The sequence below is a fragment of the Notolepis coatsorum genome (genome assembly GCF_963971535.1).
Source record: "Notolepis coatsorum genome assembly, chromosome: 3".
NCBI classification, from domain to species: Eukaryota; Metazoa; Chordata; class Actinopteri; order Aulopiformes; family Paralepididae; genus Notolepis; species Notolepis coatsorum.
The window spans coordinates 124,676,431-124,689,255 of NC_140167.1; the positions used below are offsets into that span (position 1 = coordinate 124,676,431).

At 45.4% G+C, this 12,825-nt stretch overlaps 1 protein-coding gene across 1 annotated transcript in view; it reads left to right on the forward strand.

The window, feature by feature from the left end:
- Window positions 1–12,825, forward strand: part of LOC311225992 (dynein axonemal heavy chain 7-like) — a gene marked incomplete at both ends in the record, with an annotated part of 810,419 nt that overhangs the window by 705,068 nt on the left and 92,526 nt on the right. Inside the window, 1 exon segment of the mRNA XM_084311374.1 lies at window positions 3,387–3,548. Within this exon segment, the coding sequence (XP_084167500.1) occupies window positions 3,387–3,548 (162 nt within the window).

The following is a 12,825-nucleotide window of genomic DNA, read 5'->3' on the forward strand; positions in this document are numbered from 1 at the left end:
GTTGAAATGTAAATCCGGCTTGTTTGAGAGATACACGTTTTGTGTCACAGTCGATTCAGACATTTAAGAAAGAATAGCTTGCAGTGGCTCAAGGATGGTCTGTGTTGCCGGAGTAGGGAGTTATGCAGAACAGGGTTATACTGTTGCAGTATACTGTTTTATACTGTATCTTAAGTTCAATGAGAATACTGTAATGACATGAGAATGAAAAGAAAATAAGATCGAGTGCTCCGTTGAGGAGAAATTACATTTCAAACTTTAACCCCCAAACTACACCGCCAGCAAAAGGGAAGCGAGCAGCAACTGCTGCTGAGCCACTGCCGTGTTAAATCAAGTGAACATGGCAACACCGGCAGTGCACCCTCAAGTACGCTCCAGCTTTATCAGTGCACCTGCGAGGTGAAGCGTGCACGCTCAAGTACGCCGTAGGGGTGGGTGGTATGCTGGTATGAAAGTATTCTGAGATAATACCATAGATATTAGAACATAGAACACTAGCAATGTCACTATCTCTCTCTCTCTCTCTCTCTCTCTCTCTCTCTCTCTCTCTTTCTCTCTCTCTCTCTCTCTCTCTCTCTCTCTCTCTCTCTCTCTCTCTCTCTCGTCGTGTCAGTCCGAAACAAAAGCATTGTTACTGTTGTGGCACAATCACTCTAAACCGATGTGTAGAATATTCCAGCATAGTAGTACAAAGCCTTGGGACTATAATGTGTTGTTGTTGCAGTTGGTTGACTGCAGACCTCCTGAGATGGTATTGCTGAGGACTGTAGTATATTTCTATATGAATATCCATTAATTACAGCACAGTAGTGAGGTTGCTAACTAGAGGAAGGGAAAGATCACAGTGTGATAGAAAACATGGTCCTCATCTGAGCTCCCAAATTTTGCCAGTAGAGAATAAGTGTGTACAGCCAGACAACCAGCAGCTATGGTCCAATATTCATTTAATTGCAGCGTGGGCCGAGATGGAATAATGCATTGGTTACACACAGGGCACTTCAAGCATAATACATGATTGTACAAAAGGATTTGATGCAGGTAAATCATAATAGCCCTCGTTGGCTTTTTACATCAAAAGACAGTATTGTACATACATTTTAGTCATGTTATGTTAATGAAATAAGACCATAGTACTCTTTGTCACCACATGATAAAACCTGGGCCTAAGATAGGCATCTTACTCTAGTTATCACATTATTCCATATACAGTTTTTACTCACATAGGGCAAAGTCGGACCATGGTCTGTGGTGGTGGTGGAGACGCAGACTCAGACCCCCTGGGTAACGGTGTGTGGCGGTGTCCTGAGCTGGCCTGCCTCTCTATTCTTACTGTTCCAATACTTATAGATTTCATGACCTCACTTTTCTTAACCTAGTTCCACCAATCACCAGTATCTAAACACAGGCAGTCCTCATTTGGTGTCTTCTTGGCCGTATGTGTGCCTGTAACAACCGGGTAGCCCCCTCCTTTCCGAGGGACTGTGGCCTCCTTTGACAGAGGCCTGTCTCCTCTGCAACCACTTCAACATTCCTCCATGCACCATTTTTGACTTTCCCACACATATGGTTCATGCAATGACCTATAGATCTCTAATATCACCCCAGTACAGTCATTGCTTCTAGGCTGATATCAAACATCATAGGAGCAGCACCAACCTTTATTTACCAGACTGAATCTTTATAATATAACTGTGATTTGAAGGAAATGGCTTTATTACTTCCAGTTTTGACATTCCTAAAATGGTATTCTTCTTTGTAAGTTATTTTCTAATTTGTTACTATAATCTTGTTATTATTCCAATATTGTTTTTCATTCTAAACTAATATAATGCAATTATGTTTCCTGTGACCTCTAATCTTGGTTAGCGCAGCTGTCTTTACTGCTATACTGAGTCACCGTTTTTCTGTGGTGTGTGACTGAGTAAACAATGTCGTCATGAGAGGTGTCGCCTGGTGATTTTCAACATGATGAGGTCTGATGACTTCAGCCTTAATAGTGCTTGTGTTGAAAACATTAACCCAGTATAGTCAGTGCGTCTTAGGTTAATACTATTCAATTCACAAGAGCCATCCCAAAAACCCCATCTACCAAACTGGCTGTGCTCAACTGTCACATGTCTAGGTGTTTGGTTTCCTGTGGGGGTTGGAATGGCTTTTGTACAACTGTGTAAACAACCCTATAGGCTTGGCCTGCAGGTTTTCTCCAAAATGTGCTCTGAGAGTCTATGTAATACCTAAATTACCATCCCTACAGATATTTTCAGTTTTCAGGGTTACTCTAACATTTCTGATTATGAAATTATGAAGTCAATGTTACCACAGAAACTATTAAAAGAGCTCACACTGTTGGTGATTTCTGCTCAACGTTGACCATTGTCTGTAGGCAAGGTTTGACAGGCTCCATTTCAGGGCTGTACTACTGAAGCAAAGTTCTTTTCTCAGAACATTTTAATATGCTTTTAAAAGAACATTGGGGGTTAGAGAGAAGAGCTACCAGGTAAAAACAGGAGACATTGAGATTTTGTAAGGTGGAAAGACCTTAGCTGGAGGGTTGGGGGAGATTCATCTTACATGAAACGTCAACTTGGCTGTGGTGCTTGGCGCCCGGGGGTGAGGTGTGTATGGGCTGGGGCTCTTTTCTGTTTGATGTTGGGCATGGTGATGCAACATAAACTATAAAGAATTTAAGTTAAAGTGTGGTCCCTTTGGGTGGGAGGGATGTTGTGTATATATATATGTATAAATATATGTACCGGTATGTGTATTTATTCTAGCTTGTTTCTGTTTCAAAGAAACAGAAATTATCACAAAATACAATAATAGCTCACAGAAGTAAAAGGCATATCTTACATTACTTTCTATTGACAATAAAACAGTTTGAGAAGACTATTTATTTTCACTTTCATAATGTTGGCGGATCAATCGCTCTGTCTATAAGCAGCTATAGTGACAAAATGCACTACAGTAGTAGTCAATTGTGGTGTTGGTAAAAAAGCCTTGTTGACTGCCCTACTGTACAATCTACAGCTTCAATCACTGATCATTATTCATTTATCAATTCTTCTTCTTCTTCTTCTTCTTCTTCTTCTTCTTCTTCTTCTTCTTCTTCTTCTTCTTCTTCTTCTTCTTCTTCTTCTTCTTCTTCTTCTTCTTCTTCTTCTTCTTCTTCTTCTTCTTCTTCTTCTTCTTCTTGTGATAATATAAGTATAATCTTGTGTGTGTGTGTGTGTGTGTGTGTGTGTGTGTGTGTGTGTGTGTGTGTGTGTGTGTGTGTGTGTGTGTGTGTGTGTGTGTGTGTGTGTGTGTGTGTGTGTGTGTGTGTGTGTGTGTGTGTGTGTGTGTGTGTGTGTGTGTGTGTGTGTGTGTGTGGGGCTGTTTCCTCACAGGGCTTCAGTGGTAACAAGCTGACCTCTCTATCTCTGGGTCAAGGCCAGGGCCCCATCGCCATGAGCATGATTGAGACAGGCGTCAAGGAGGGCACGTGGGTGGTGCTGCAGAACTGTCACCTGGCCACCTCATGGATGCCCACATTGGAGAGAGTCTGTGAGGTCAGCGAGGGAAAAAAACAACACTTGTTTACTGGAATGACACTGACGCCTGGGTGCTGTAATGATTCAACCAATTTGTTAACCCTTATACCTACAGTGAATCAATCAGAAAATCGGTTAATTTGCCAAAATATGTTTATTTGTATCGGCACAGATACTTTCAACTACATTTAACAATGTACAAGTTCCACAGTATGACAGACACACATGGTACAGTGAAAACAGGACCTCACATCACATACACACGTGGTACAGTGAAAACAGGACCTCACATCACATACACATGTGGTACAGTGAAAACAGGACCTCACATCACATACACATGTGGTACAGTGAAAACAGGACCTCACATCACATACACACGTGGTACAGTGAAAACAGGACCTCACATCACATACACATGTGGTACAGTGAAAACAGGACCTCACATCACATACACATGTGGTACAGTGAAAACAGGACCTCACATACAGTGCACAGTGACAGCACCACAATACACAGCATGCCCATCATTCTTCATACATTGAGAACAATGTCCATTGTACAGGTTTGGCAGAGAGCGGCTTGCTGTATGATTGTGGCTGCAAAGGGAAGTGATGATGAGTGTCTAGGAGTGAATAGACTTTACTCTGAATAGAGAACTCAGCATGACTGATTAAAGCAGTATTTCTCAAAGTGGGGGGCGCGCCCCCCAGGGGGGGGCGCAGAGGCATGACAGGGGGGGCCTTGAGATTCAGCACCACATACAGTATCTGTGTGAAGCTGGCTTTTCATCCATGACAGCTCTGAAAACAAAATATAGGGCCAAGTTGAGCCTTGAGGATGACATGCGTGTTGCCTTGTCAAAGACTGACAGCAATAAAGACTGTTTGCTTATTTCCTATGTTCGCTTTGTAAATTCCCAGTCACTGAGTGAAGATCTGCTGTTTTGCAAATATGTCAAAAACAGAGCGACAGCTGATGAGCTCTTCAAAATGATTGACAGTTACCTGACAGAACATGGACTGAAATGGGAGAACTGTGTGGGCTTTTGCTCTGACGGTGCGCAAGCCGCGTCTATATTAATCCCAGCCGAAGAGTGCAAGAGCGCTTCCGCATTCTTCGCCATACGCCAGTACGGTAATGCGCATTTCCTTTTCCTTCACCCAGGTGCTCGCCGCGCATGCGCATGAGGTCGCCGCTTGGTTCGACGCGAGACCCCCATTCAACACTAATGCTATATATTGCTATTGCTATATGCTATTAATACTAATACGGTATATATATACACGCGACGCGTTAAACGCTGGTCAATCACATTAATACTATATGCTATTGCTATATATTGCTATTGCTATATGCTATTAATACTAATACGGTATATATATACACGCGATGGACGCAGCAGGCGATCACTTCTACTGTTATTCAGCCACGCCAGCCGCCGCGCCGCAGCCGTGCAAGAGGTACATGATTGATTGATTGATTGTGTAGTGACTGTACATAATTCACACAGAACTGTTGTTGGGAATAGTAGTTCCCCCCGGACGATATTGTGTGTAGCACTTCCTGCCTCAAGCATTCATTCTACTTATCGATTCGACTACGTTGACATTGTTGTTATGCTGCTGTTGAATAAAGGAATTAGGTTCAACTTCGATACATCATTCTACCTATCGATTCGACTACGTTGACATTGTTGTTATGCTGCTGTTGAATAAAGGAATTAGGTTCAACTTCGATACACCGCCTCCGACTCCTTTATCCCAACTACTGAGCTAACATGAAGCTAACTACTGAGCTAACATGAAGCTAACTACTGAGCTAACATGGAGCTAACTACTGAGCTAACATGAGCTAACTGCTGAGCTAACATGGAGCTAACATGAAGCTAACTACTGAGCTAACATGAGCTAACTGCTGAGCTAACATGAGCTAACTGCTGAGCTAACTGAGCTAACATGCAGCTAACTGAGCTAACTAAGAGGTACGCGATTGATTGACATGTATTCCATAATATGTAAAGTACATGTGGTCCTCGTTTGGATAATATGTAAAGTACAGTTGACAGCTGCGTTGTGTTAACATTGCAATGTACAGGGAAAACGTTATGGCGTTGCGAGTGAATCGCGTTGCGATAATATACATGTATTCCATTTCGGCGTCTGAGCGGGGGGAAAGAAAATGCGCATTTGGAGGGCGTTACCGGGGCCAATCAGGGCAAAATGCGGAAGCGCTCTTGCACTCTTCGGCTGGGATTAATATAGACGCGCGCAGGCCATGGCAGGGAAAAGGAGGGGGCTACAGGCGCTCATCAAGGGGGTCTCGCCAAACGCACAATGGATGCACTGTAAATTCACAGAGAGGCGCTAGCGTCAAGACAGCTTAGCCCTGAGCTGAATGAGGTTGTGAAAGAAGTTATAAACGTGGTAAATTTCATCAAAACCCGACCCCTGAAAGCGCGCCTGTTCTCTGCGCTGTGTGAGGAGATGGGAGCTGACCATTCTGCAGTGCTGTTTCACAGCGAGGCAAGGTGGCTCTCGCGAGGGAAGGTGTTGTCGCGAGTCTTTAAACTACGAGAGGAGATTCGGGTGTTCAAGCAAGCAAGTTCAATGATGAACAATTTCTGATGAAACTGGCCTATCTCAGCGATGTCTTTGGAAAGCTGAATGAATTAAACCTTCAGCTTCAAGGTATGTTGATATTTTTTGTCTTCTAGTATCTGTCAAGTCTACTCTAAACTAGAGTAGACTAGTGTCTGTCTGTTTGTCACTAAATGTAATATGAATTGATTACAAAAGGACCCCAATTGTAACAAGCCATTGGCTTTCTTGGGTTTTTTAACCCTATTTAGTTGACCTTGTACTTACTGTCATGTGATTTTTTTCTGCAAACATCTAAATAAAGTATTCTATTCAATTCAATTCAATTCAAGGCAAAGATAAATACCTACCTGACCTGGCAAACAAGATCACTGCATTCAGTGGAAAGCTGGAGATGTGGGGCAGGCGCTTTGATGAACAACAGACTGATGCCTTTGAGAACCTGACTGAGTTTGCTGAAAGCAGTGTTTCCCAAGTCACCACAGTGATCCCCTGTCTCAGGCAGCACATCTCTTCCCTGAGAGGATTTCCCCCCTAACAACAGTGCTCAGTATGCCTGGGTGGTGGATCCATTCAATGCAGCAGGTTGGTATTTTATGTTATTGACTGACTAATTATGACATTTGTGCTGTAGGCTACAAATGTCAAGTTAGACCGCGCTCTCAAGATTCGACACTGGGTGCTGAAATCCCATTAAGCATTATATAAAAAAGAAGCAGTGAAGCTAGACCAGCACTCTCAGGTTCAAGTATTTAATGGCAGCCTGAAACAAACATGTTTTGGAATTACATATTCCTTCGTCAGTGTTAAGCTATAACACTGACGAATGAATATGTAATTCCGAAACATGTTTGTTTCAGGCTGCCATTAAATACTTGAACCTGAGAGTGCTGGTCTAGCTTCACTGCTGTAGGCTACATACATTTTATTTATGTTGTACATTATATAATAATAATAATAATAATAATAATAATAATAATAATAATAATAATAATAATAATAATAATAATAATAATAATAATAATAATAATAATAATAATAATAATAATAATAATAATAATAATAATAATAATAATAATAATAATAATAATAATAATTGTAACTGAGGGGTACAATTCCCTGACTGTATTGATAAGTATGGTATCATTAAACCACTACCGCTTTATGTACTTTAATTACTGGCCATACAGTACACGATATATGAATATGATGAACACTTCCCACAATGAAATCGGTTCCAGTCAAAGGTATTAATCAAGTATTTAATGGAGCAAAAGGTACATAGGATACTTTACATTATTCTTTGAATGCACTTGTAAGGCAAAGGAGTATGCGTAGGCAAATCAATATTGAATGTCCATTCTCTGGTTACGCAGGAGGTAATTATACAACCTGAATCTTAGGGAATTATATCTATGGTACACTAGTAATATAGCGGGAGATACTGGAAGGGGTTCCCCTGGTTGTAAGCCAGCGGGGGGGGGTAGAAGATCTGTCGGTAGTAGGACGTCTGGTCAACGATGACTAGGGAGACTTCAGGTACAGAAGCCGGTGCAGTAGCCTCTTGATCCACAGACGAATACAGCTTGATTCTCTTGTAGACTGTAGCTCCACAGTGAAGAAAGCTAGTCGGCCTCAGGCTCTCTGAAGCGCCGACTCGACTTGACTCCTCGCGGGGTAAATCCAACACGTGCAGGCGTCGGCGATTATCCGCTCCATAAATCACAGGACCAAAGCAAATATATTCCAGCCGCAAAGGGCTATGTAGTCGTCGGGTAGATTAATCCAGTGTACATGTCCATACGGTTCTCGTCTAGGTCTCCTCGGGTGAAAGCGCCATGTGGTCGGCCCAGCCTGGATAAGAACTCTAGCTAATACGAGGAAGCGTTGGAGATGCTAGTCACTGTAGAACTTTAACCGCACGATACACTATACACAAATAGACTATTAATGACTCAATAGAAATATGTCGCACTCGACGGTATAGCGCCAAACTCTGACAATTCAGTTACTAATTCGCACGCGGTCTCAATGCTCTATTCTGAGGCCAAACAGGCCATACTTCACTGCACGTTGTATCGTGGGTGAGGCTTCAACTTATCGGTAACATACTAAGGACGAAGGGTAAGGGGGTAAGGGGCTTCTATATTCACCTGCGCCGTATTTATACGCACGGTGAACAAACTAGTTCCACTCTCATTTCTGTCGCATATCCCTGGGCAAGGCCGGGCATGTCCAGACACATCTTGACAGTGACTTTGAACCTGGCTCCGGAGGCCGGTCCCTGGCGCCGGTGGACCGCTGTCCAATAGGAGAATGAACTATTATGGTCTGGGCTAAAGGGATATTCCGTGTATATGTATAAAACGGGTACGTCCTAGTACCCGTCACGAAATTCGACCGTGCCTCGAGTGGGAGTCGAACCCCGAGCGTCTGCTCTGGGGCCAGTATAGCAAACCGCTGCGCCAAGAAGGGAATTCCCCCCTAAGCGCTCGGTTTATCTGCCTCTGGGGAGTGAGTTTTACACACTTCTATGTGCCGTAGTCACACTATCGCGGCACATATCCGTTACATTCACCCCCCCTAAACTCACACCACCCAAGGCATCCGGGTCACGGCACCAGTATAACGGGTACGTCCTAGTACCCGTCACGAAATTCGACCGAGCCTCGAGTGGGAGTCGAACCCCGAGCGTCTGCTCCGGGGCCAGTATAGCAAACCGCTGCGCCAAGAAGGGAATTCCCCCCTAAGCGCTCGGTTTATCTGCCTCTGGGGAGTGAGTTTTACACACTTCTATGTGCCGTAGTCACACTATCGCGGCACATATCCGTTACATGTACAAGGAATATACAGGGGATATCAAACGATATACAAATACTATGCAATATATATCAATAAATAAATATATTGTGAGGAGGCGGCCAAGCGAAGGAAAAATGCAGTCCGAGTCAGGTTGCCATCACCCAGTGGTTGGTTTTTTATTCTATTTGTTCTTTTGCTCCCCAGTGGGAAAAGACGGGAAAAAACATATTTTAACATAAATACAAAAATAATACAAAATGATTAAACTTTCTTTTAACAAATATAAACAACTAGGCCCTTGGCTAAGGGACCTAGGTCTTAGTACGGCTGTGTCTCGCTTCCAAGCCTGTCACTACTTCTCCCCGAGAGGAGCCTCCATCCCTGGCTTTATGCTGGAAGCTCCTCCTACAGGGACAAACCAAAAACAAACAATCAATTAATCAATACAGACATCAATTTACACATCCAATAACTCTGGACAACATGGATACATTACTCCATCATGTTCTATCATCACCAAACACTAAACAGTGTTTAGGGCGCTTCATAAACCTATTCCCCTCTTGTTATGAAAATCCCCCCCCCTGTACTCTACCACACTTGGTTCCTTCCGAATCTCCCCTCCAGAAAAGGCCCTGGCCTCTCCCAGTTCTGGTTGGGCAGCCAGAGCTCCTACAAGGAACCAAGTGGGAGCACAGACAAACGGTATTTATCAACAAATGCATGTACTTTAATTCTACATAACATGTTATGCTTTAAACCAATGTGTCTGTATTACAAAACAACATAACAAAACAAACTAGGCCGAAGGCCTAAACTAAATGTTTGGCCGCATGACCACATGTGGGAACAGGTCAAACCACTTAAGGCCCATGTGCATCCCTACTTACAGGGCATGGGATAGCCCCATGACATTACCCCCCCCTTCTGGAGTAGACACTTATGGCGTTCTGGAGAGGTAGTCTGCTGTACAGTTCTCCTTCCCTTTCCTATACAGTACCTCGAAGTCGAAAGGTTGCATGGCAAGGAACCACCTCGTGATCCTGGAGTTGGTGTCCCTCATGTTCCCCAGCCAAGACAGTGCCCGATGGTCAGTCTCCAGGCTGAATCTCCTGCCCAACAGGTAGTATCGGAGAGAGTCCAGTGCCCACTTGATGGCAAGGCACTCCTTTTCCACGATGGAATACCTGACTTCGTGAGAGTTGAGCTTCCTGCTGATGTAAGCAATGGGCTGGAGATTACCCGGCTTCCCTTGCAACAAGGCGGCTCCAATACCCAGATCCGATGCATCCGTTTGGACTGTGAATGGCTGCTCAAAGTCAGGACTCTTAAGCAGGGGCTCACCGCACAACGAGGTCTTCAAACCCTGGAAGGCCTCCTCACACCCGTCCATCCACCGCACTTTGTTGGGCTCGTTCTTCCTCGTGAGGTTCGTGAGAGGCACAGCAACAGTTGAGAAGTCAGGTATAAACCGCCTGTACCAGCCAACCAAACCCAGGAAGGACTTGACCTGAGTCTTGGTCGTGGGCCTCTGAGCGGACTTGATAGCATCAACCTTCCCCACCTGCGGTCGGATCAGTCCCTTCCCCAACACAAAACCCAGGTACCTGGTCTCCTGCTTGGCCAGTGAGCACTTGTCAGGGCGGATGGTGAGGCCTGCTTTCCTGATCCTCTGCAAGACCTCCTCGAGATGACACAGGTGCTCCTCCCAGCTGTTGCTGTAGATCACTATATCATCCAGGTAAGCAGCGGCAAAGGCCTCTGTGCCCGACAGGACCTTGTCCATCATTCTCTGGAATGTCGCCGGCGCTCCATGAAGGCCGAAAGGAAGGACCGTGAACTGGAAATGACCAAAGGGGGTTCGGAAAGCCGTGATCTCTCTGCTCCCTGCTGTAAGGGGAACCTGCCAGTACCCTTTGCAGAGATCAAGAGTGCTAATGAAGCTGGCGCCTCCTAGCCTCTCCACCAGATCATCGATCCTGGGCATGGGGTACAAATCAAATTTACTCACCCCATTGATCTTCCGAAAGTCCAAACAAAACCTCAGGGTGCCATCCTTCTTTGGGACCAAGATGACTGGGCTGCTCCACTCACTGGAGGAGGGCTCAATCACCCCCAGTTCCCTCATCATTTCCAACTCCTTCCTCAGCACCGGTAACAGACGTTCTGGCACCCTATAGACTGGCTGACGAAGGGCTTAGTCTCCTTCAAAGTGATGTGGTGGTGCACCATGTCCGTGCGCCCCGGAGTCTCCATGAAGAGATGGAGGGGCAAGATCCGAAGGAGCTCTTCTCTCCTTCCTGCCGAAAGGTGGTCCATGTCCAGCTTCTTCCCCTCCTCCCGACCGGGTAGGTACTGCTCCATGGGTTCCTCCTCTTCCTCCACTGCCTGGATGAAGAGCGAGTGCGGTACAGGTGTCACAGAGACTGGGCGGGGGTGCCATTTCTTGAGCATGTTTATATGGAAAATCTGAAGTGGCTGCCTCCTCTCTGGCATGTGGATCTTATACGTTACCGGCCCCATCTTCTGCTTGACCCGGTATGGGCCCTGCCACCTTGCCAACAGTTTGTGCTCTGACATTGGCAAAAGCAACAAGACTTCCTCCCCAGGTTCCAAGCTCCGCTGTCTTGCCGACCGGTCATACCACTCCTTCTGCTTGGCTTGGGACTTCAGAAGGTTTTCACGTGCCATTGTGGTGGTCCTCATGAGCGTCTCTCGCATTTTCAGGACAAAAGAGATGACGTTCATGTTCTGTGGCTTGTCCAACTCCTCCCAGGTTTCTCGCAGCACATCCAATGGACCTCTGACCTGGTGGGCATAAAGCAGCTCGAAAGGTGAAAACCCAGTTGAGGCCTGGGGAACCTCACGGTAGGCAAACAACAGAAACGGCAGCCATTTATCCCAGTCCTTCCCTGACTCAGAAACAAACTTTTTCAGCATACGTTTCAGGGTCTGATTGAAACGCTCAACAAGGCCATCAGTCTGAGGGTGGTAGGGAGTGGTCCTTACTCTCTTGATACCTAACAGCTGATAGACCTGTTTGAGTGTGCGACTCATGAAATTGGTCCCTTGGTCCGTAAGTACCTCCCTCGCTATCCCAACCCTAGAAAAAAACTGCAGCATAGCTGTAGCTACTTGCTTGGCTGTCACTTCTCTCAACGGAAAGGCCTCTGGATATCTGGTGGCATAGTCACAAATGACAAGGATAAACCGGTTGCCTGCCTGGCTTCTCTCTAATGGACCAACAATATCCACCCCTATCCGCTCAAAAGGGGTGCCTATCACAGGGAGTGGCATAAGGGGTACAGGGGCTGTAGCTTTCCCTGCTGTAAGCTGGCACTCTGGACATGTCTTGCAGTAATATTTGACCTGGCTATACATCCCTGGCCAGAAAAACCTTTTTGAAATCCTCTGGAAGGTTTTCTCAAAAGCTAGGTGACCCGCCCAAGGAATAGTATGGCCTAGCCTCAGCACTTCCTCCCTGCATGCCTTTGGCAGTATGAGCTGCCTGTCATATTCACTCTGTTTATAAAGCAACCCATTGTCGAGCAGAAACCGCTTGCTAAGGGGACTAGAACTGGATTCCTTCTCTGCCTCTTTGAAGCAGTCTATTAGAGTGGGGTCCCCTCTCTGTTGTCTGGCAAGATCCCAAGAAAAAACCTCCTTTACCGACAGCCCTGGAAACTCCATATCCTGATCTGGCTGGTCAGCTGACTGCAACACAATTCCTCTGACTTGCTCCCTGCGTTTCTCACATCTCTCCTCTTGTGTGACTCCTGGCACTCCACCTACCTCTACCCCAAAAAATGGCATCAGCTGCACTGTGTCCGCATTGGTAGCTGGTGAATCGGAGTCTGGCCTGATAGTGGTGAGTATTTCTGTGTCAGTTGTGT